This window comes from Notothenia coriiceps, unplaced genomic scaffold (genome assembly GCF_000735185.1).
Source record: "Notothenia coriiceps isolate Sejong01 unplaced genomic scaffold, NC01 NC01_scaffold00001515, whole genome shotgun sequence".
NCBI classification, from domain to species: domain Eukaryota; kingdom Metazoa; phylum Chordata; class Actinopteri; order Perciformes; family Nototheniidae; genus Notothenia; species Notothenia coriiceps.
In genome coordinates, this window is record NW_011334216.1 from 50,831 (window position 1) to 76,537 (window position 25,707).

General features: G+C 38.7%; 2 protein-coding genes across 3 annotated transcripts in view; one reads left to right on the forward strand and one right to left on the reverse strand.

Moving 5' to 3' along the window:
- The window catches only part of LOC104962642 (rho GTPase-activating protein 42), a 29,773-nt gene extending 15,077 nt beyond the window's left edge, over positions 1-14,696 (forward strand). The window contains exons 8-24 of the mRNA XM_010791099.1: positions 262-362; positions 935-1,044; positions 1,768-1,824; positions 3,831-3,909; positions 4,245-4,284; positions 4,586-4,648; positions 4,835-4,909; positions 5,895-5,979; positions 6,148-6,206; positions 7,227-7,332; positions 7,614-7,773; positions 9,070-9,220; positions 10,115-10,516; positions 11,552-11,708; positions 13,511-13,573; positions 13,678-13,757; positions 14,542-14,696. Coding sequence (XP_010789401.1) covers positions 262-362; positions 935-1,044; positions 1,768-1,824; positions 3,831-3,909; positions 4,245-4,284; positions 4,586-4,648; positions 4,835-4,909; positions 5,895-5,979; positions 6,148-6,206; positions 7,227-7,332; positions 7,614-7,773; positions 9,070-9,220; positions 10,115-10,516; positions 11,552-11,708; positions 13,511-13,573; positions 13,678-13,757; positions 14,542-14,630 — 1,877 coding nt within the window. The 3' untranslated portion in view covers positions 14,631-14,696. The remainder of the gene's footprint in view (positions 1-261; positions 363-934; positions 1,045-1,767; positions 1,825-3,830; positions 3,910-4,244; positions 4,285-4,585; positions 4,649-4,834; positions 4,910-5,894; positions 5,980-6,147; positions 6,207-7,226; positions 7,333-7,613; positions 7,774-9,069; positions 9,221-10,114; positions 10,517-11,551; positions 11,709-13,510; positions 13,574-13,677; positions 13,758-14,541) is intronic.
- A 270-nt stretch (positions 14,697-14,966) lies between these two features.
- On the reverse strand, positions 14,967-24,435 carry LOC104962589 (progesterone receptor). Of its 2 annotated transcripts, none has more exons than XM_010791050.1 (8): positions 23,155-24,435; positions 22,174-22,280; positions 21,273-21,389; positions 20,801-21,106; positions 18,047-18,191; positions 17,810-17,940; positions 17,024-17,181; positions 14,967-16,927 (listed from the first exon to the last, which is right to left on the reverse strand). In XM_010791050.1, the coding sequence occupies exons 1-8, from the start codon at positions 23,880-23,882 to the stop codon at positions 16,772-16,774; spliced, it is 1,848 nt and encodes a 615-aa protein (XP_010789352.1). In that variant the 5' UTR covers positions 23,883-24,435; the 3' UTR covers positions 14,967-16,771. The 2 variants fall into 2 exon arrangements, with proteins under 2 accessions (XP_010789352.1, XP_010789344.1); XM_010791042.1 differs by having other exon boundaries at positions 22,174-22,283.
- Between the last annotated feature and the right edge of the window lie 1,272 nt (positions 24,436-25,707).

Sequence of the window (25,707 nt, forward strand, 5' to 3'; positions counted from 1 at the left end):
CCCCCCCCACCACCACCTCACTCATAAGTGCATGGTTTGACATCCATCACCATAAACATGTCTTGATTTTTCCCAGGCTTCTCTCACACAGAGCTCATAATTCATCCTGTTTACCGTTTCACTTTGATGTGCTCTCAAGTAAAGGGGGGGTTTGGTAGATTTTATCTGCAGTGATAAACATTTGATTTATCACACTTTAATTGCACATTGATTTTCAGAAGTCTTACCAGAAGTTATATTTTGGTCATTTGTCTGTCTCAGGTCCCCTGGGATGCACTTGGACTCGTCACTACTGCACGTATGAGAAAAGCAGCAAGAACTTCAGCATGAGCAACAATGAAAATAAATCCAGCGGGAAACAGGTAGCTCAGTTTATTTTAGCTTAGTTTATTTGTTCTGTTCATTTTAGTTACACATACAGATAACAAAAGAAAATAAAAGCTAGTACAATCTGTGTGGATGAAACAAAGAACTCCCTAGAGCCTTATAAGACTCAACCCAGATGGGGGAAAAAAGATGACAGGACTGCAACTTGAGAACAGAAATCGAAAGGCTTGTTAACTTAAAGCAGACAAAAATGCTTCAAGGATAACGACATTCACAAATAACAAGAGAGGGGAAGGAATGAAAATAACATTTTAACAGAGAGAAATTGTGTCTTGAGCGTATTCATTACATTTACAAGCATTTGATTATAAAGATTTGTAAAAGCTTCATGAGACTTTATATAGATCCAATAATAAAGTTATACATTTATTTTTTATTTTGTGTATTAGATCAACCTCCTGCCACCGTCCTATACGTTTGTAGATTAACCGATAGGAGGATTCATGTGTTTTTACTTATATAAACTTAAACGGAAAGTATTTGACATCATTTTTGTCATGTTTCCCTTTAATTTGTATTTAATAATGTCTTGTTTGTTTATTTTTAGAATGGCATGGTCGTGAACCAGCCTGAGATGTTTAAGCTCAAGTCCTGCATTCGGAGGAAAACGGACTCCATCGATAAGCGCTTCTGCTTTGATATCGAAGTGATGGAGAGGTCTGTGATCTGAATCATCTATGTTTCCAAAAATGTCTTACAACTTACCTTGACTGAAAAATTGAACTTTAACACTAGTACCATCACCTCAAGCATGTCAACATTTATTTTCCATGGTTAGTTAGAACAGTGGATTAGGAGAAAATGATTAGAAAAATTGAATATGCAAAGATCAGCATGGTATGATCTGTTCAATTTAAGCTTAATTAACCTGAGGTGAAACTGTATCATATTCTAGCTTCTGGTAGTAATAATAATAGCTACCATGCAATTGCTTTGGTTCTTATAATGTGTAAGTTAACAGTAAGAGAAATGTAAGGCTGCATTAATTTTTTAGTAGCATAGCAGATTGACCAACATGAAAACAGTGGTGATGTAATACACACCGTGGATAAACAGACTGTTTGAGTAACCAAAATGAAGATTAAGCAAGCGCATGTAGAATTTCTTTGTTCTCATGCATTTTGCGCCAGCCAACTGATACTGGCAATTAACCTACATTACCCTGGGAGTACTCAGCACTTCAAGAGGCGTTCAGGTCTGATTAACATCTTCAAAGAGTCCCTGTTTACCAGATGTTTTCAGCTGTTTGTCTCCTGCATGTTCCTCAAGTCCTCTCCCTCCCTAGATCTTCGTTTGTTGTATGTGTCCACGACTTCAATATTTACTCCCTTTTTTTTTTATAACCCATTCCGTCTTTTCTCTGTGTTCGTGTCGATGTAGAAATGACATCTATCGTGGAACTCTTTTCAGGCCACTTCAGTTTTTCTGTAAAGTCCGGTATGTGAACTGACCAGTGCTGCCCAGAGCTTAGAGCAGTTGCATGTGCTGCATGTGTGCTGCTAATATCATCCTTCACTCAAATCCAAACCTTCTAATGAAAAACTGCTGCCTTCTGAGCACTTCACAAAATTGCTTGGTCAATGTGGGCTTCAGGACACAACGCATTCATAAATGATTTCCACTTCACTGCAATTACTCAGATATTACATTGATTTATGTCATTCTGAGAATCAATTGATCATTTTGCCTCTTTTTAAACATTTTAATTAATGTGGCTGTATGGGAATATTTATAACTAATTTGTATTTATTGATGTACTGGGGAATAGGAAAGGGATCTAACACATTATAGTTGGCTTTCCACTGATGAGCAGTGGCGGAATTGATCAAGTCAGACGTAACGAGAGCTCGATATAAGCTCATTATTGTGGTGTGTTGCATTATTGTTGCGCAGCACCAGCACGGCTCACCCTTGGCGAGTGTTGCAGAGCATGGACAATAACTGCAGTTTATTTGCAGGACAACTAATTTATCATAAACGGCCATGCCCCCAAGGTGATTGTTCCAACCACAAGGACAATGTGGGCCAAGCTCCAGTCAGCTTCAAGCTCATCCATTCATCCTCATTATAATAAACATGCTGTTACACCTATAGCCCCGCCAGATCCATGCCAACAATCTCACAGCCTCATTTTTAAAGGGTTCACGTCAGTTAATCAAGGGGTATTCAGCCATGCCAATGTTTTATTTTATTTGACCAATTAATACAATTTTATTGACTAGCTCATTGTAATGAAAATAAAGTTATTTAATAAATTCCCAAGCAACATGTCTTTCTAGAAAGAGTATCCACAGTATTCTGGATAATCCACATATCTTGAATTTTTCAGGAGGGGGACTTGGTCAATTTGATAAAAACATAATCTCTTTTTTCATATTTGCTCAAACTTTTACTATATCCTGCTGACAGTAGTGCGTAAGATAGATAACATGAAATACATCCTTTTAAGTTGTACCTCTCTAGGGCATCTACAATAATGAAATACAAATTTAATTACTGTTCATGAACTCGCATTGAACTGTCAGACTAGGCGACACTGATTATAATCATCTGTTATATCAATCAATCAATTATGAATCAAGATTCTGTTACTGCATTGCCTATTTTCTCACCTCAAATGATTTAAAATACAAATGCTGGTGACGTACTGTTTAGCTGTAAAAAGAAAGTAAAGTTGAAACTCATGCCAAACATCGCCCACCCGCTGGAGCTCACTTTTCTCATTTGACGGTACACTGAAAACATTTGACAGAAGAAATAGCCAATGCAGTAACATGCGCCTGATAATTATGTTTGATAAAAGCTGCCTAGTTTTCTTGTTGAACTTCTTTTGTGTTATTTTGTTTTTCTTTTATTGCATCGTGTAAACTCAAAATACAAGTATGATCATTCAAATGAAATTCCTTCCACCTCCATTGTTTTAGAGATACACATCTGAACTTGGTCAAATAAATCCCAAACCATCCACATGGTAGTATATAAATAGAAGTAACATTAAAAATGTGGGCGTCTTTTGGTAATCCAGTTAATATAACCAACTTGACATGGCTCCATGCTGATACTGGGTGAACTTCGTCAGATATTGTTAAAGTTAGTTACTACATCCTGTGAGATAACACTCAGAGAAGTTTCAGCACTAAGTGTAGCACTTGAGGTGAGATATAAGACACTACATTAGACGCAGATAATCGGTAGCGTGTTGGGTGCAAAAAAAATGAAGAAATCACTCTAATATCAAGCACATGTAGCATTTTAATTGGGAGTGGAATGTGATGCACCGAGCCAACCGAGGGCACAGTTTAAAGTCAAGCATTTGCACATGAGCTATTTTAGTCACACAAGTCCTTTTATAGTGGTCTCAGCCAATGTAAACAAGGTCTGTCCAGGGGGCCCCAAGGCAATGAGATCAGACTGAGAGCAGCTTTTCTCTGCAATCTTTACAGGCATGGCGTGATAACACTGCAGGCACAGTCAGAATCCAACAGAAGATTGTGGCTGGAGGCCATGGATGGCAAGGAGCCGGTGAGGAACTGCCTGTTTGTCTTTCAAATATTCATTTTGGCCTGCCTGCTGTTTGGTCTAGGGTTGGGGGGTTTTATTTGTTTGTTTTTCTACAGGAAATCAATACCAAATGTGAATTATTTGCCACTGGCACCCTCTTCTGGTGGGTTAAGGCAGTCTTTTTTGTTTGTTTTTAAGAAACCATGACCTCACCATCCACTTGCTAAAAATAGGAGAGTCCACTTAAAGCAAAGGACAACTGGGGAAAATAAAACTCTTTGACATCATTATTTTCTTTCTGAGATGTTGTTCAGTTTCCCCTTAATTTAATAATGATGTGCTTGAAATGTCTCTAGATCTACAACCTGCCTGCCATATTAAGCAAAAAGGAAGAGAGTAAGTGTGTTCTTTTTCCAATTCATCATCAAAATGCATACATTTAGCTTGCCAAGACTTGTAATAACATCCCAAACACATACATGTCTAACACATGCTTTGTTACCTATAGCTATCTCTGTTCATTAACACAATTACTTGACATACACCCACTCAGCTGACATAGCAGGGCCTTCCAGCACACGGCTGTATCTTATTAGTCAGAGCACAAGCAGAGAGGAGAGCATGATATTCCTGCGTGTTGCGTGCTTAACCCAGGAGGTAATTGACGTGTCAACTCGATTCTCATGTTGTATTACAGCGTTTCTTAATGAGGCAGGCTTTAACTTCGTAAGGAAATGCATTGACCTGGTGGAGGATAGAGGTGAGGCATTTCAATCTCTCAGCTTTAATCTGTCAAATGACATAAGTGCAGCCTGACTGTGACTATGAACAACAATGTGTTTCATTCTTTGGTTGACATAACACATTATACTGCCTCTTAAGCCTTAACTAAACATAGAATCTTTCCTTTTCCCCCCAATCCTTTAATTTACCCCCCGCCATACAGGAATAAATACAATGGGACTGTATAGGATTGGAGGGGTCAACTCCAAAGTGCAGAAGCTGATGACAACAGTGTTTTGTAAGTAGCCGCTAAAATAAGAGAATCTGACATCTGTTATAATTATTTGTCAAGCTTTGATTTAAAATGTTTAGTCATTCTATGTCTGTACATAAATAATTAAATGATCACAGATGGAATAAATACTTAGATTATTAACTTAAGTAAAAGTAGCAGTACTGCAGTGTAAAATACTCAGTTACAAGTAAAAGTCCTGCATTCAAAATGATACTTAAGTAAAGTAATACATATTAGCATTCAAAATACTTTAAGTACCAAAAGTAAAAGTACTCGTTCTGCAAAATAGCCATTTTAAGCACAATATATTTTCATATTTTATATCAAAATCAATGATTTAATTATAATTATTGCTACATTTATGGGTTCATCAATAGTAGGTGATTTATGTATTGTATTGATTGTCTACATTTACAAAGTAACTAGTAACTAAATATGTAATATAAATGTAGTGGAGTAAAAGTATAAAGTAGCAAAATGTGAACATACTCAAGTTACAATACAAGTACCCCAATTATTTACTTAAATAAAGTACTTGAGTAAATGTGCTTAGTTACATAACACCACTGTAAATGATACTCACAAGCCATGTAGCAAAACTAACACAATAGATAACTGTTTATTTTTGTTTTATTTGACCAATTATTCTTTACTTAGCTTGGTTTATGAACAGCCTATGTCCAACCACAAGTTGAATGGAGAGTTTAGTCAAACGTAATGTGACTGCAGAGTGAGGGAAGAGGTCCTCCTGGTGGTGTGACACTGTAACAGCCATCGGCCTCATAACAATCTGTCAATACCTTATTAGATGAGGCCAAGGTAATCCTGTTTGAATCCTACATTGAACAGGAAATGTCAGAATAATATTTTCAAATACTCTCTCAAGCTTGATTTCTGCGTCACAACGCACTGCTGTAAGCATGTCACAGAGTTCAAAGCTTACTTTTTATGATGCTAATAAACAATACAAAAAATGTGTTTCCAATAGCAACCAAGGCACCTGTTGATATGGAGCTGGATCCAGAGACGTGGGACAACAAAACGATCACCAGCGGCCTGAAGAACTACCTGAGGTCAGCGTGCCCCACCGGCTGCAGGAATCATCATTATCTCCATAATGCCTCCTTGAAACCTCCCTGTTGTTAATCATTGATTCTTTGCTGCAACTCACAAGGTGGCTGCATTCAAAAGACCCGTGTCACTCAGGGAAATAAATGTCAACTCTTCTCTTTATTCACCAGGTGTCTCTGTGAGCCTCTAATGACCTTCAAGCTCCACAAAGACTTTATCTTGGCTGTCAGTAAGTTGTGAAAAGAAAACTACAATTGTCGGTTATGATGCTATATGTGATTTACCGTTTATCATTGTATTATTATACATTACATAACATTACATGAAGAGACATTCTTTGCTCAATTCAAAGACATGCATTAATAAGGTAATAATAATTAAATGATAATATCAAATCAATATTTTGCGCAATATATGTTGTTGTATTATTTGCTATGTGTTTGTACTGTGAACTGTTTTTCTGCTTTACTTTCTTGACTTCCCTGCTGTGGGCCTAATGAAGGATTATTGTATCTTATCCAACACTGCTAATGAGGAATTTACATACTGTGCTGTTATACATCAAGGAAAGGAAAATGATGAATTGTGCCAGAAGATATCCCACTTTAATTTGAAAATATGAAGATTTTAAATATATATTAACCAAGTGTATTTTCCTTGCATATTAAATATGTGTATATCACTTTTTAAAAGGGAATTAAGTTTGAACTGAACTGCATTTCAAGTGTATTAATCCACCCACCTCAGGGCTTACATGCAGGCCCTGAGGTTGGGAAACCAAATGAGCAAAGATTGAACCAATTAAACCATCTCAGGAAATAACTACATGCCCTGTGCATCATACAGCCCTTGTGTCATGTTAAATGAATAAGTTAATTTGGTTTAATCTCCACTCAACTACTTTTTTTCACCTCTGCATAAAGTGTCTCAAGTTGAATGTCAATTTTACAAACTAAATTTGACGTTTTAACCACATCTTCAAGTTGATATTTGTTCTATTTAAATTCATACAATTCCAGCTCTATGCGATCAAGTCTATTGTTAAAATGGATACATAGCTGCATCGAGGTTAACAGGACTATTTTCATCCTATTTACGACATTATAATGTTCTGTTAACCTGACCACAGTCACGCCAATAAGATCTTTATTGTCACCATTCTAAAAGTCAATGATGTGACCTAATCGTCATGTTTTTCTGTTGGTACATGAGGCTACTGGTCATTTAATATCCATTTGCCTCTCCTCAGAGTCAGATGACCAGAACTACAGGGTGTGTGCCGTCCATGCTTTGGTTCATAAGCTGCCCGAGAGGAACAAGGAAATGCTGGAGCTGCTAATAAAACACCTCGTCACGTACGTATTCCTGTAATGAATCAGTTACACTGCAGCCCTTTTGAGAGAAGATACAAATAGCTGAGACTGATTAAATTATCTTCACAGGTCTAAAACAGTTTGTAGCTTGTAAAGTACATCCCCTTACCACAAGGTTAACTATCAGTAGAGAACAGCATCTTACCCTTATTAACGCACATGTAAGACATGTAACACATGTAACATTAAGCGCTTTGAGCACCAGGAAAAGCGCTTTATAAATGTAATGTATTATTATTATTATTATGTACCTCCACCTGCAGAGTTTCCGCTCAAAGCCAGTTCAACCTGATGACGGTTTCTAACCTGGGTGTCATCTTTGGGCCCACCCTGATGCGCTCCCAAGAGGAAACCGTGGCCGCCATGATGAACATCAAGTTTCAGAACATTGTGATGGAAATACTTATCGAGAACTTCAACAAGGCGAGTCATTGTTTTGCTGTAAATGTAAAGTACACTTTAAGTTTTACCTGCATAATTTATCCAATTTCTTGAACATCTTACTTTAAAGGTCCCCTATTATACTGTTTAATATATTATAGGTCTCAGATATATACAAAACATGTCTCTGAAGTATTTGGCTCGAAATTCCAAACAGATCATGCATTGTACTGTAGCATCCCATAAACCCCTCTGTTTCAAAAGTGCTGATTCTCTGTCTGTTACTTTAGATGAAAATAAGGAGCCACTCCCCTCTGACAGATATTTGGTTAAAAAGAACACAATGGTGCTCTAGGAGGAGATTCAGGTGATAAGGTGGGGGGGTGTTACCTTGGTTGGTTATTGGCTAATGGTTACACAACCCCAAAAACACGTTATGACATCATAAAGTGGCCAAAATCAGAGGGGAGACAAATCAAATGTATAAATAAAATACATGAAAAAGTGGATTTTGCATAATAGGTGACCTTTAAAGTTGCAGTCCTATTTGGTTTCACCTTACACTAAATGTGGTTGAATACTGTTCCCAGAATACTTTGTGCAGCCAACATTGTCATTCTAACAAAGAGGTCAGGCAATAACTGGCCTGTTTCCATAATGCTGTGAGAACCGGTGATCTGACTTAATGCTGCACGCAGCATGAGTCTGCGAGCAGTGAGAGGAGGTGGTTACCACATAAGATGTTGAAGGTGTGAAGCCTGTCGCCTGCAGCTTTTCATCTGACGGCTCTCACTATGACTGCTACTGACTTTCCATTACTCCCTGCACAATTTAAACCGCTTTTAAATAACTGTTGAAAATGAACGTTGTCTTTTAGCGGTAGTGATAACGGTGAGTGAATCGGTGAAAGTCGACTCATGTTTCAGCAGGCAAATCCTTTTATTTGACGCTGTGTGAAATTAGTTCTGGTTGTCTTAATACCACATCATTTTCCGTGAATGTCTCCACAGAAACCCAATTCATACACTGGAAATACTTTGATCATTGGGCCCTATAGGTGCATTGTGATTCCCAATTTAGCAATAGATAATTACTCAAAAGAAAAGTGTTCTTAATTGGAAATCTTTAAGAATATTGCTTTAAAAGTATTTTATTGCAAAACCCTGCTCTTACTCTTCCTTTACAAACACTTTTACTCCATTCTTATCGAAACTGAGTAAGAGTATTCAAATATTGGTCACAATCTTCAAAATCAAATGCAGGACCAGTCCTCATTAGTAAAGAAGAAACAGATTGTGTTGTTCACTAAACTAATCAGTGCTCCTTCTGGACCTCCAGATCTTCCACCAGCCTCCGGACCCCAACGTGCCCCTGCCCCAGCCCCAGAGCCGGCCGGACCCTCGCAGGAGCCGGGCCATCTGTCTGTCCACGGGGCCCCGGAAGCCCCGCAGCCTCTACACCCCGACACTGTGCCTGGCAGATGTAGAAAGTGAGTCTCAAAGCAATGGTTTTCCACCACAGGTCTTCACACACGTAGCCTGTATTATTGCTCACACACCTGCGGACACACATTTATGAAAGATGCACCTCATTTAAGCTGGGTTTTCAAATACTAAATTCCAGATTAGTACTATCTCTTCAGAGAAAAGCATATTGTAGCTAACAATTTTTTTCATTATCATTCAATCTGTTTACTATTGTATTGACTAGTCGGTAAGAGGTATGCACTTAGAGGTCTTGTTTATTTTGATATAAAACAGAGAAAAGCAGAACATATTCATATTTGAAGGTCTCCTATTATGCAAAATCCACTTGTTCATGTCTTTTATACATAAACATGTGTCCCCTCTGTGCAAACAGATTCTGAAAGTTTCAGGAAAAAAGATTCGCTCACTTTTTGTCCTGATCCATTTATATAAAAAAATGAGCTGATCAGATTTTGGCCACTTTATGATGTCATAACGATGTTTTGGCTTCTGTAACCTTTGTTGGCTTGTTTACCCCCCCCCCACCTTATCACCTGAATCTCCTCCTAGAGCACCATTGTGTTCTTTTTAACCAAATATCTCTCAGAGGAGCGTGGGGAGTGGCTCCTTATTTTCATCTAAAGTAACAGGCAGAGAATCAGCACTTTTGAAACAGGGCTGAAACAGAGGGGTTTATGGGATGCTGCAATGCACGATCTGTTTGGTATTTCAAGCCAAACATTATATATATATATATCTATATATATAAGATATATATCTGAGACCTATAACAGTCTTTCTTTGTAAAATACTTTAAAGATATAATATATCATCTATTTTCTTATCAGCCATAACATATCCACAATGAATTCCTGGCTTAGTAGGTTTTAATGATGGCTGTGTGGGCCTCTTCTCTGGCCCCTGCATAGGTGACACTTTCAGCAGCAGTCCAAGCAGCACCCCCATGGGCAGCACCGAGTCTTTGTCCTCTCACTCCTCGGAGCAGAACAGCTCCTCCAAGACCGCTTCCTCGGCTCAGGCCAAAGACAAGTCTCTGCTGGACCTGCGCAGAACGCCATCGCTGCTCTCTAACGGCCCCAGGAGCGCCATGTGGGTCAGCAGCCCCGAGTCCAGTTCCAGGGAGGAAGGGGGGCGGACAGACGGAGAGTCAGAGGACGCTCTCAGCCTGTCCTCCATCAGCATCGCACCCCGGCTGTCCCCTGCTCCCAAAAAAGCACCGCACTGCCGCATTGACCTCAAGCCAGCCCTGCTGAACCGCTCTGCCGGCCCCTCTCTGAAATCACTGCATATCGCTGAAGGTAGGTCGGCCATCAGGTGATCACAGTTTAAAGGTCACCTATTATGCAAAATCCACTTTTTCATGTATTTTATACATAAACTTGTGTCCCCTCTGTGTAAAGAGATTCTGAAAGTTTCAGGAAAAAAATACCCCCTCTCTTTTTGTCCTGATCCATTAATATAAAAACCTTTCTGAAAATGAGCTGATCAGATTTTGGCCACTTTATGATGTCACAACCTGGGCCGTCCCTCCCTACAGCCCGATCACGCAGATTGCTTGGGGCCCCACCTTGCGGAGGGGGCCTCAACTGAGCCACACCTATGCGCTTATGTCAACGCTCGCGAAACGGAGGGCCTCATCATATAACTTTGCGTGGGGCCTCAAGTTGGCCAGGGACGGCCCTGGTCACAACGATTTGTTGACTTGTGTAACCATTAGCCAATAACCAACCAAGCTAACACCCGACCACCTTATCACCTGAATCTCCTCCTAGAGCACCATTGTGTTCTTTTTAACCAAATCTCTCTCAGAGGGGCATGGGGAGTGGCTCCTTATTTTCGTCTAAAGTAACAGACAGAGAATCAGCACTTTTGAAACAGGGCTGAAAAAAGGGGGTTATGGGATGCTGCAATGGGTGATCTGTTCGGCATTTCGAGCCAAACACTTCAGAGACATGTTCTGTATATATCTGAGACCTATAATAAATGGATGAAAAACAGTATAATGGGGACCTTTAAGCTTGCCTGACAGTAGTTTATAGATTTTGTTTCCCTTGCAGTGATAAAGTGGAAAACAACCTCCTCAAAACTGTCATTTCCAAGACTCTAATCCATACAGCAGATACTTATATCGTCATTAATTATTCCTCTAGGACTTAGTACTTTCAAACACTGACAACACCCCTTCTTGAATTAAGCATTATTTAAACAGCAGTGGGACAATTGTATTTGAATCACTCATTTCAGTTGCTCTTTGCAGTATGTGAGCTGTTTAATTATTAAACGTTAATGTCTTTGTGTCATGTACTTGATATTTGTTGTTTGTCTCCCTCAAGGCCACAGGAGCTGCTCTGGATCCGTCCAAAGTCTGTCCACACTGGAGCCCAACGACACTTCAAAGCCCACCGAGCACCCGGACCTCCCCCCAAAACTAGTGATGCGCTGCAGGCTAGACACCTCAGTCGGCAACGGCTACCAGAGACCTGGCTCAGTGTAATGGATTTCAGAGAGCTTATCATTGTGCTTATTTAACCTACTATTCCTTACGAATTATGATATCCACTCCAGTGTAATGCCGTTGGTAAAAATCGTATCTAAAACCAGTGCTGCAGCTAGTTGAAAAAAACGATTTGCCTATTGGCACAATACGGAAAGGTATTCTGATAATTGGTTAACAGTTGCTATTTAGGTTGCAACTAACGATTATGTTCCTTGTTTACTTCCTATATAAATCGTTTAGATTATAAAAAGTCACAAAATAGTGAACAATATAAATCTCCACTATCTTAAAGTCCAAGGGGGTGTCTTTAAATATCTTGTTTTGTCAGTCCAAAAGATAAAGATATTCAGTTTAATATGATATACAAAAAAAGCAGGATATCTCCAGATGTGAAACAACATTTTTGGTAATTTTTGCCAAAGAAATGACTACCATTTGCTGCAGCTTATCCATAAAGCAAAAAGGCCAACACGTTATGTTCCCAAGCTCTCAATGTGATGAAATGGTGCTTTTTCTTTGATTCATATCATTCTAAATCTAATAAATTAAGTGTTTGACTGTTGGTCGGAGAAAACAAGGGATTTAAAGCAGTTCTCCTGACTCTAGTCGAATGTATTTTTTAGTCTTTCCCCACTTCCTGGGCAGTAGTGGACAAAATGATAAATTGATTATTAAAATAACAAAAAATAGTCCTTAGTTGCCGACCTCTGATTTAATGGATATATTGTAAGGTCTGTTTGTATGTGTGCAGTTTCATGTGCCCCCACAAAGTAGCTGCTAGTCAATAAGACATGAGGACAATAGTTCAGCAACATTTATCTCCATCTTCCTCCCCCTTTCCATGTGTCCCCTGTGAGTCATCAGCCTCCTACTCCTCCGTGTGTTTATGAGCATCGAGCATAGAGAGGTCTCTGAGATCAGATGAGCATGTGAGAGCAGATTTATGTCTTTCCTCTGTGGTGGGAGCACTGCCTTTAATTACGCCCTGCCTGCTCCTGGGTTGATGTGACCCAGCAGCAGTCTGCACTTGTTCTCCCGGAACAAATAGATTGTTTGCGCAGTCTGAAAAACCAGTCACACAGTGTCTCTAATCATTTCCTTGCGTTGCACCCTCCCAACTGGCCCCGGGCTCCGTTGTCCCCTTGACTGCCAGGTTGTTGTGAGTGGGGTCAAGTGCAGCCTTGTTATATAGTTGAACTCAATCCAGAACTGTGTTGCCCGGAGGAAGGAAACCTTCTGTATTGTGTCATTAAGCATTTTACCACGTTCTAAACAATGAGAAACGCTGGAAATTGGAAAGACTCGTATTAGATTGAATTTCTCTGTGGTGGCAGCTTTGCTGATTTTATAGTCATGATTTATTAAAACGGATTATTACTCTGATCATGTGATTACAGGCAGTGGTGGAAGTACTTTACTTCAGTGAAAGTGAAATACTTTGGTCGGAAAATACATCATTACAAGTGAAAGTCCTGATTTCAAAATGTTACTTAAGTAGAAGTATAGAAGTATTGCCAGCTAAATGTACCTTTAAGTACCAAAGTTAAAGTACTCATTATGCACCATGGCTGTTTTGAAAGTATTATAATATTATAGAAATATTAAATGATCCCTTCTTTTAATTGCTTACAAATACATAGTAAGACCATTTCCGAATTTCTATATATATATTGGTGTTAACGTACTGCATTATATCATATACAAATGTCATATTTATCTCTGGATATCATTTCAGCTGTTTAATTTATCCAAAATACAGTGGAGTGGACTGAACTTGTTTTTCTTCTTGTTTCAGGGTGGCTGCCAGAGCACTGCTGTTTGAAAATGCCTCATCCCCACAGTCTGTTCCTGTGGGAAGGTGCAGTAAAAACATCACATTTTCTCTAACAGCGCTACCAAATGAATCACACTCCCATCATGTCAAATGTGCCATTTCATTGCCTTGATTTTTCGTCTTTCCAGGGACGCCAAGGCGATGTATTCCTGTGAGGCAGAGCACAGCCACGAGCTCAGCTTCCCCCAGGGGGCGCACTTCTCAAACGGTAAGCGCTGCCATTAAGGGGCAAACATTAAATGTTCCAGCTGACAGAAGGTCTTACAGCGTCCTTGCATAGGCTGATATGACACTTGGACAGTGTAAAAACACACAGACTGTTGTCTGCTGGCAACACACGGCACAGTCCTGGATCATTCCCAGTGTTATGTGGAGGCACACAATCACTTTGTCCTAATGTTAAACCCTTATCTGCAGCGCTGAAGTATAAACAGCCTGAATGGTTTTTTTTTATTGCTTCTTGCCTTTTCCATGATGAGATGACTTGGCCCACAACCAGTGCAGCAGGTCACTGTAACCTCGCGATGGAAGGCACCAGCGCCTGTTCCTGCTCGCAGAGCCAGCAGCCAAATGCACAAACGTCAACAAATACTCCCCTCCACTTACCAGCAGACAGAGTGCTTTTACTGCTCACCACATTAACAGGCCAGGTTTCTCTACACTCTTGTAGAGCATATCCCTGCTTGATTATTTAAGCAGATCCTTTTTTTTAAATGTTGCTGCATCTGAGCAATGATTAACCCCGTTGTGTTTTATGGCTATACTGTATGTGTGTGATTAAGCAAGGAGATTCTGCCATCAAGTGTGCTAACATACTCCGCAGGGACTGAATCTAAAGAGCAGTCTGACCCTGAGTCTTCTCACTCTGGTTTAAATGTTTATTTTTTATGCCTAATAGCATTTTTCCACAAGACTAGGAAATTGTGAAACCAAATACAGAATGTTTCTCGCTTCCCTTTGCTTTAACTCTTTTCTTTCTTTTTGTCCTGTAGTGTATGCCTCTATTGAACCAGACTGGCTCCAAGCAACATACGAGGGGAGAACAGGATTAATCCCTGAGAATTATGTCGTCTTCCTCTAACAAAGTCGGTAAACATGGCATCTTTTTCATGGTATCCATGAAAAACACAACACACAAAGTGGCAGATTTGTTTTTAATGTTGCTAATATTGCTGGTACTGACATTTCTGCATGTCATGCAGTCTAAGCAGATATCAAGCCAGGCAGTTCTTTAACATTTCAAACATGTACCTCTTTTTACTGTAATAACTTTATTGTGAAATGATTGGGGAATCCACAGAGATTCAGAATTTAAGAAGAAATTCACATTATTTTAAGATGAAAATATATTACCCATCGACTGCACTGATGTATTTAGTCCCAGTATTATCCAACAGAATCACAAAACAATCACGACTAATTTCACAAGTTTTATTCTCAGAAATATATTATATTTTACTTTGTCATTTATATCGACAGAACACTTTCTTTTAATCAAGCTTTTAATGGAAATCTGTAGTTTATTAAACATTTTCTGATAGCTGTAATTAAACAAACTGTGATTGAAAGTAATGATACAAATCTAATCTATTAGAGTCTAATAGAAAAAGCATTATGGGTTGCACCTTAACTGTCATGTTTATTGCCTGTGATCATTGTTCATCCACTGAACCTGCTCACTGCTGCAGTGCACTTTCTGTTAGCCACACGGTACTGTACTGTACATTAATGCTCATGAGCTCTTTAGTAACTGCTAACCAAAAATATGTACTTTGTGTTTTTCTTACTATAAGTTATCACATCAAATATATATGCCGTATGTAAAAATGTGTTTTTTATAATGTCATGAAGGTGGAGCTTTTAGCTTTAATGCCTTAATGTAGTACTGCTTACTGGTATGCTGGTGTACTAGTAATGACAACTAGACATGTATCAGATTATAATAATAAGATACCATTTAATATTGAATGTTCTATTACTGTCACAACCATTTCAAAGTCCATAATTATCAAAGCTTCTGTGATACTTTGTCAGAAAGAAGAAGATAAAAGAAAATATAGACAACATAACTTCTACAATTAATACAAACTGAAAGATGATACCAAAGTCAAACCCTTGTGGTGACCGTAATGGTTGTTTTGAGATCCCATGCTTGCCAAGATCAGGATGTTCTTTTCCATTCTCAACTTCAAGAATGCGAGGTGGCCTTGAACATTCATGCTGGAATAAAACTCCCTCACAGTCTGAAATTGCAGGGGAAATTATTTATATATCCTAAATATATAACGTGCGACACCCTTCTTTTTGTATGGCAAGCTTGTTTCCTTGCAATCATCTACTGTTCTTGACGGTGCATAAACATGTCTTTAAATAAACAGCATGATTTATTCAAACTCTTGTCAACTTCTTTGTCACAGTTAACTTCTCACTGCAGCCAGAAAAACCTTAATTACAACAGGATGAATAGTGAGAATGGATTGTTAGTGTGTCGACTGTTGGAGGCACACTTAACACTTTTGTCTTTATGCACCAACTATAGGGGGATGTTTTTCAATTAAAAGAGCTTCAACTAGACTAGAGTATGTCCTAGTATGAAATACTTTCATTCCTATCCAAAGCTAAGGAGACAGTGATCAGTTGTGTTTATGCTGAGTCAGAAAAGTATTTCATTGTGATATTGTGAATTGAATGTGTTAACGTACTGCAATCATTTAAAATGTGGCACACTTCTCCAATTGTCTGAATGTCTTTAATGAAGACATTTTTAAAATAAGTAACTGTATGAAAATAACACACTGAGGGCAAAAAGCCTTTGCGAAAGTGTTCTCGTAGTTATTATTTTTAACCCACTCAAGGTCACAGTAAGTATATTATTTCTTATCAAATATTTTACTGATAGTTATCTTCCATGTCTCCTCCCCTGAACATTGAATTGTAAACTTGTTGTTTTTATTTAGTTTCTCTTTTGCAGCTTCAGTACAAACATCAGTATATCTAATGGTTCTCAAAACCATTCATGCCTCTGAATTCATATTTTTCAAATAGATTATATTCAATGTACTTAAAAACATGTGGAAAGAACTCTGTTGCCCTTATAAAGTAAAAAGGCTGAAGTACTGACTCTTGAATAATGAAGGCTACAAAGAATTCAGTAAGACTTGTGGGATGAATAACCCCCTCACAAGATGTCTCCGCAGATTTGTGACGTGTTTGCTGGCATCTTCACTTGGAGTGGAAGGTGAGGGGCCTCACCATGCCTGCCAGGACCTTGGGAAGCTGGGAGGCGATCACCTCCGTCATCATCTCTGGAAACTCCACTTTCATGGCGTCCGCCTGGATGAAGGTGCTCAGACAGAACAGGTTGACCTTTTTCACTATCTGTCAGGGGAGAGACATGCATGTTTGTCTTGGTGCTCATTAGAACAGCAGTTAGATAAAGACATGAATCAATGCTCAGAGATGTAGAGGGCTTACATCATGCATGGCGTCCATCAGCTTGGTGAGGTGGTAGAACCTCTGGGAGCTGGCCACCAGGCCCTTCTCCCTCAAGTGTATCGCCTTCGTCAGCTCCCGGATGTAGTTCTGTCTCATGTCTTCAAACACTGCCTGGCTTTTGAGTCCCTCCAGAGGCACTGAGAACAGACGGGAATATAAATAAAATAAATTCTCTAAAACAGATGTTTCCTAAGGGGGAGCAGTCCGTTGCAGGGTAGGCCAAGGGAATGGAAATCGAACAAAATGTATTTAGTTGTTTAAAGATCAAAATATAATTGCATAAATGTGTGTTTTTTGGTTTGATATATTCGTAAGATACAGTAGATTTGGGGATTTCTACTATTTTCCCACTTTCCCAGTCAGAAACTAATAAATGCTTTAGGACAGACGTGTTTTATGTACTTGGTATTTTCTCTAAACACATGTCAAACTATCGTAGTGGGTTATTTCTGCTCAATTCCTCTAAAGCCTCTAAAGGATCAAATAACTGTATCATGATCTAGGAAAGTAGGGGAAACTAGGCAAGTAAACTAAGGGGGTGGGGGGGGGGGNGGGGGGTGCATTTTTCCAAGCCTTGACTGTTGTTTTTCAGTGAAAAACTAGGTCTTGTTAGCAGCTGCTATATAAATCTATTCAAGGTCCACTCTCATGATCATCGAAGCTTCACATCTCTTACACTATTGTATTCTGTGTAAAGTCAAACGAGAAGGTCAACATGAGGGTACAAAGTGAGTCATCTGATGCAGGAAGTGTTGTTGCTTTTACCTGTGTTGAGTAATATTATGGCTTTCATGCAGAGAAACTCCTCGCGGCTAACTTGAAGGTTTGCAAACTCCTGAGGGATGAACTGTATCGCCAGGCACAGCTCGTAAATCGGAGATCTCATCATTTGCTCCCTGACAGACAAAAAACTGATTTACGATTCTGAACCATCAAGATCCTATTTTTCATCCAAAATAATTAAAGTTTGGGAAACAAATGTGTTTAATGATAGTTACTTACTGACTGAGAACCAGATCAGGTGCAAAGTATAAATATTCACTGGTGACATTCTGATAGGAGCGCCACCCAAGAGAGAACACCATCAGGTTCACCCACGAGTACTGGATGAGGGTCATCTGATCGGTGATGTGAAGATTACGAAACCCTTTGAAGAAAAAAGAAAATGCAATATGAATTTATTTTCCCACAGTATAAGCCACCATTTCATTTGTATTTGTTCCGCTCATGGTACGCAAAACCCAATGTACAATAATGGCCAACAAAGCACGTCTCTACAAACACACCATTGAGCGAAAAGGAGCAGGGAGAAGAAAAAAATCTTATATTACCTGCCCCTTTCTAAAAAAATAAATAGATGGCCTGTCCTTCATATTTATTTTTCACAGCCAAACATATTCAAAGCAACAACAAAAAACATCAACACCAAAAAAAGGAAAAGTGCAAAACACCCTCATCTGAGTCCTACTGGAGAAGAAGGTGGAAAGTGGCGCATAATAATAATAATAATAATATCAATAACAATGGGAACTGCAAATAAAGAACAGACATCACATCAAAGGCATCAACAATATTTACCAAGGACCAGATTACATAGACTTATTCACATTCTGCTTCATATAGTCTCATTTTTCTTAATTTATACAATTTCTTTAACTGAAAAATACAATTCTTTAGATCCTTCTGTTGAGAATTCCACAATTTTACACCAACCACCGAAATACACATTTGCTTTAGAGTAGTCCTTGCATAAGGATGCTTACAATTAAATGTCCAAAAACAAACAACTATTGTAAATATACTGGTAACATTCTGCTTTTTGCCCTGTGCATTACTAATAATGTCTGTAACTCAACTATGTCTTTGAATTTAAAGAGTCTTGACTTCAAAAAACTGTTGGTCTGTTGGTGTGTTCTCTTGAATCAGCTTTATTAATTATTCGTACTGCTCTTTACTGTAATATTGACAATGGCTTTATGTTGGTCATATACGTGTTGCCCCAAACTTCTATACAATAAATATAAAATCTCAAAATGAGTGAACAGTACAACATTCTCAATGCCTTGTAATCTAGCAAATACTTTGCCTTGTTTAAAACAGAAATATTCCTAGACCCTTTCGTTTTAACATGTGCTATGTGTGATTTCCATGTCAGGTTATCATCCAGTGTCACACCTAAAAATTGAAATTCAGAAACCCTTTCAATAAAAACTCCATCAATGGACAGGGAAATGTTTTCATCTTTTTTTCTATTAGCAAAAACCATAAACTTTGTTTTATTCAAATCTAGGGTTAACTTATTTTCATCAAACCATCTTTTAAGTTTGACTATTTCATGTCCAATACACTTTGCTAAAATGTTTAAATCATCTCCTGAATTGGTGTCATCTGCAAACAACACAAATTGCAATAATGTTGACGTTTCACATAGTCATTGATGAACAAAATAAAAAGTTTAGGCCCTAAAACCGAGCCCTGTGGGACACCACATTCTATGTTCATACACTCCGATTTACTACCAGAAAATTGTACATATTGTTGTCTGTTATCTAAATAACTTTTTAACCAATCTAGAACTACTCCTCTCACACCATATCTATGTAAATAAAATTAATAAATTATGGTCTATGGTGTCAAATGCCTTTTTTGAGTCAATAAATACACCTATTGTTTATTTATTTATTTCTATAGCTGTTGTAATTTCTTCGGTTATTTTCATTAAAGCTAAAGCTGTAGATCAATTTTTCCTAAATCCATACTGACTCTCACTCAATAACTAATTTTTTTCAATAAATGTATCACATTTTTGGACAAACAATTTTTCAAGGACCTTGTAAAATTGTGAAAGCAAGGACGTCTGTAGTTAGTACATTGGCCTTTGTCCCCTGTTTTAAAAAGTGGGATAACTTTTGCTATTTTCATGCTATCTGGAAAAATACCTGTCTGAAATTAAAGATTAAAGATGTAGCAGTTTAATTATACAGTCAATAGTCGTTTTCACTATTGTCATGTCGATCCCATCACTATCAGTCAAAATCTTATTTTCGCATTTGTCTACAATGGATCTAATTTCATAACAAAACATCAGTGCGCTCCTGATAGGGGTATTGTGATAAACTGGCATTGAAGATAACCTAGATAAAACAATGCAAATATTGATATTATGTCAGGAAAACAGTCATGATAATCTTTTACGTATTACGCATCTTAACTAGTTGTTGTTTTGCTGCTCTCCTTTTGTCTCCCCCAATTCCCCACACACAAATTAGTAAATGTTTTTTCCAAAAGCGAGACATAAGAAAAAAAATCACAGTTTCTGAATTGAACAGAAAGCATTACAGTATTTTATTCCTAAAGACATCCCAATAATATCCTTTTTGTGACTGCTTTTGACCAAGATAATTACGGTATTTTATTCCTAAAGACATCCCAATAATATCCTTTTTGTGACTGCTTTTGACCAAGATAATTACGGTATTTTATTCCTAAAGACATCCCAATAATATCCTTTTTGTGACTGAAGTTGATCAAGATAATTGTAAAGTGAAAATCTAACAGCTCTAAATCATACCCAGTGGTGATCCACTTTGGTTTTTTAACACAATTTATATCCACTTACAGCCTTATTACAAAAAAAACCCTGTACAAAGCCTTCTAACTCTGTCGGTGGTTAAGGCTGTGAGACCTTCGGCGTGTGCTGCCAGTGCATCCCCATGGCGACCACAGTGGTGACCCTGAGCTGCAGAGAGACGTTACCTGGGAGGGACTTGGACCACTTGACGATCCACACCAGCTGTTTCTCACACAGTCTGTTGAGGCTGTTGAGCAGAATGTGGGGCCCATCGGTCTGGGCGCTGTCGAATCCGGAGTACATGATCTCTGGTTCGATATTTTCCAGGATACTGAGGATCTGTTGGGAGAGCTGCTCCTCGTGGATGCCTGGTATGCACGACATGGAGGTCAAGGCGTGATTTTCGTTGGATATGGCAAAGTGTGACTGGAACATCAGGGACGGGGCCAAACTGAAGGCTTTCAAGGCCCCGAAACGCTTCAGCTTCCTGCCTGTGACAGAAGAACAAGGCATGGTTAGATTTAGGGACAAAGAGAGCGTTTCCATGCCAAGTTAATTCATCAATCTTAACATCCTCTTTGATGCTAACCATGAATTCTGAATTACTGTTACATAATTAGTTTCATATCTGGGAAAATAAATCCAACCACTCGTTACCTCCTAGCATCATTCCCGCTTGATAGCACTTCCGGAGGCGACATGCAGGGCAATTTTTCCTCCGAATTTTGTCCACAATGCAGTCGTTTCGCCCAGCGCAGAGATAGCTGTGATGGCCTGTTGAGTGAAAGGATACAGACAAGAACACCATTTTATGAGGAGTTGATCTTAAAATAAGCAGCGAGGGGTAGAGGCATAAGGAGGGGAGGAAATGTGTTGAAGGGCTCTTGACTATTAACATGGCTACTCCATCCACACGGAATCAATGTTCTGTGGAGAGATCTAAAGAAGAAAATTAGATAGAGGCAAGGCTGTGAGGACAGAGTGACACGGCCATGGTGAGACATAGTGGCTATTATGTATCTCGCGTTGCAAGATAACAAGAAAAACAAGTCCAAGCAAGGAACACGGTGAACACTGGTCAATGTGATACTGTTGCTAAATACCTTAAAAAAAAACTGCCATAGAAGGTCAGTAAAAATTGATGTGGTAACTCCCTATCATTATAATTTACTGGAGACGTGTGATAGCACACATCACAGATTCGATTTCCTGAGTGTTTTCTATTAAATGTTTTATCTTGGATTTTTTTCCCCGGGGAACTCTTCCAACTGATCAACAGTTGGCATGGCGGACACATTTTCATTTGCAGGAACCATACAAATCAAGTTGTATCATACAACATGTATTATGTAATATCAACAATGTAAATACACTGGTACTAACAGTACAAAGGCTGGGGGGAAACATCTGCTGTAGAGCTGATAGGTTTCCCCTCTCCAGCTCTACAGGATTGATGGAATATGTGAACAAAAGGAGATGAAAACGGATTTGTGGTTGAAATTATTAGGATTTTGAACATAAAATGTCCTGAAGTAGTCAACAAAAATGCTCTGCTCACCTTCAACTGCTCTTTTAAAAAATACTTTACAGCTCCCGCAGGTTAAGACACCATAGTGGCAACCAGACGCCTCATCCGCACAGATCACACACTGTCTCTGAGGTGGTCTTCTGAAATAAGGAAGAAATGCATACATTAATGAACTCCCATATGAACTAAATGTATATAAAAATTGCAAAAATTACAATTCTGTTTTTGAGCAGAACAACCTAATTTTATCACTTTGGTAAAATGTACAGTATATTGTAATGAAGTCACATAAAGAGATAAATCATCTGAGCCAACCCTAATTAATTTAAAGGCCATAACTAAAAAAATGTAATTAGACATTCACACTTGCCTTAATGGATGGTTTGTTTAACCCTTGAGGGTATTTTAAGCTAAGTAAAGAGTCCTCTTTGTATATTTGCAAAGTAAGGTATAAGACTTATGGACCATTAAGGACCAATTGTGTAGGCCTATAGGTGGGTAAAAAAAAAAAGATGGTTTAAAAAAAATGTCTATCTCAAATTAAAAATAACTAAAATTCGACCAAATAGGATTAGATATTTTCATTTACTTTTACTTGTTTTTAAAACGATTGAAACCTTTTCATGAGATGTTAGATTAGTTTTAGAAATGAAGAGTTTTATAGTTGTTTTATTCCACTTTCTCTGCCACGGCAATGGCCGGTCCAACTGATAAACATGTAATTATGCTTTGGAAAAACCCATCCCCTATCATGTCCTATAATTGGATTATTTAATGTCTGATCATCAAATGATGTGCATATTGGCCTAATTTGTCAAAGCTATTGCTCCATTATCAAGTTAAAAAAGCAGAATGTATTTCAATGTATCACTTGAACTATCAACTAACCATTATGCAAACTTATTTTTAACGTTCATGGTTGACTCAGTTTTTTTTTGTTTTTTTTTAACGGTCAGGTGGTACTTAGTTTTTCTTTCTACGTCAAGTTGAGTGTTTTGTAGTCATAGTTACCCGGGGTACGCGGAATATGGTGATGGGTTCCTTCGAATCATGGCCTGGTTCTGGATCCCCTCATAGCCGTTTTGTGTGAACTGGTCATCGTTCATCCCCACGGACTGGCACCAGTACTGGGTCTCAGGCGGAGACGGCTGCATCTGCCAACGGGGAACTTCGCTCTTGTACATGGTCAGAGGCTGCTGGGCTGCGTGCGTAATGGCATCAAAGTTTCCAACAGCCTTCCCGGACACACCGCACCTGGAGTCGGCCCTCATCTGGATGAGCGCCGGAAGCTGATCTGGCTGGTTCAGGTCCATCAGGAAGTTTGGAGACCCCTCCAGCCTCTGCCTCGCTGCAGCCGGGGAGAAGCTCGCGGACTCCCCGTCACTGAGCCTCAGCTGCTGCTTCCTGTCGCGGTCACAGCAGGTGTCCAGATCAGGAATCTCCGGTGATGTGTCGAAGTTGGGAATGGGGCTGTTCATAATCACAGAAGGCTCTTTTTCATCTTTGATGAATTGAAATGCTCCTGTTGATGTGGAGAAGCTTACATTTCCGCCTGGCAAAGTTTCCGTTGTGGCCACATGTGTCCTCTGAACGTCCCACTGCACAGTGTCACACTTCTGATAGTCACTGCTACGGTCATAAAAATGTTTTCCCGCAAGTGAACCATCGAGTAATGGAAATGGAAAGGAATCAGCCATCGTAGTGATGCTGCTTATTCTTCCGTGTGTGTTATTGTCCATTTTCTGATCCTGGGAGCGCGCAGCAGACTGGAATGCCCGGAGGTTGGATGATGTGTGATGAAAAGCTGCTCAGAGACTCTCCTGTAATCCTCCTCCCCGTCGAAAAAGGCTCTGGCCACGTCTTTTTCTCACATGGGAGTCTATTCCATGCAATTTAACTACGCTTCAGAAACAGATAAGAAAACCAACTGTTATCCTTTTGATGATGAGGGATCAGCAGAGAGATTTTAAACCTTTAAATTAATTGAACCCATATGTAAGTCAATTTCAAATATAATTCCTTGTTCTGGTTTAAGGTGTCATGTTTCAAAGCTGAATATACGTGTCCTTTAAATAGATCTCCAATAGCCTTCCTCACAATTAAATAGTTATTCCTTCAAAGGATGCCAGAGGAAGAGTCAATGCATCAGAGTTGTTGGAGATGTACAGTATGCAGTTTCACAACCCTTTCAGTCGACCTAAAGTAAAATAGCCAGCCAATGAGAATGGATCACTTCAATGTCAAGGGCCAACAGTCTCCACCCCACTGTTCATGGATAAGGTAAACGCTTGGATATTGTTGGCCAAATAAGAAACTATTGAGACTGGGTGCCTTCCGGAGAGGAGATAATGGCTCTTTTAAATCAGTTAAAACCCTCAAAATCATAATCATCCTTTGAAAGTCAAGACCCAGATTTATGTTGTCCATTTTAATTGGTTATGTAGATCTCTTAATTGTTAGGTAATGTTGGCAGGTGAACAGGTTGGAGAATAGTAACACAAAATCACTACATGAGATTTTGGTTTAAAGTTGTATTTGCCACTTTGGTACATCTTCCAATCTCAGTGACAGTGAACTGTTAAAGTAAATTATTGAGGGTAAGAAAAAAAGTCTAATGAATTCAATACAACAGCTTTATGCTACAACTAATAATTCTAATACAAAATATAAAACATATCTAAATGGAAAATATTAATAAATTAGCAGTTAAACTGTCAATTCAGGTTACTTTTTCCATTTCCAAATAACGGTTTGACATTTAAACTGTTGCAACATTAATACAATGCTTTTAATATGTTTTTGTATAATTATTAATGTAGGCCACATTATTTTTCTTAGTTGTGATTTAATTTAAATTTACATTTCTGTTATCTTGGTAAGATAATTTCTTGGTTTGGACAACATTTCACTATTCAAGTTAATCAGCTGAGTGAGGATGTTGCTGATTAATGTGCTAATGATGCACACATAGGCCTTGGCCCCAATCTCCTACGTCATATGTCAGACGATAATCAGAGGGGATTCTCATGTAGTGGACCACATGATTATTGGATAACTGTTTCGCATTCAAATCTACATGATGTGTTCTTCAAATGCTGTAATGGCCTACTTTTCAGACAAGGCTTTTATCTGTAGATGTTACGCTTATCTTGACAACCACCAGCAACAAGTCTTATGCAACCTAATCTGTATCCTTTTTTTAAAACAGATTCCAACTTTAACACTTGGAGTAAATGGATTTGATCAAGCTCTAAAATAAACTGTAATTATGTTGTCAGTTTTGCTGTAATAGCTGCCATGTTCGCCCCTGATTCTTTCTTGAAATGTTTCACAGTAGCTTAAATCTGGTGGTAGCTTTTGCACGCCCGACTGATGGAGATAAGCTGTGTATACCTGACGCAGGTCAGCCTGTTCTCCACATTGTGTTTTGCTGCACAACATTAATCAGAGAGCACAGCAGCATCTGCTGCAACACTTTCAATAACCCATAAACTCTCTGTAACCAATTAGCTGAAGATAATCAAAACATATTTGAATTCAATTATTTAATAGTATGCTTAAGTG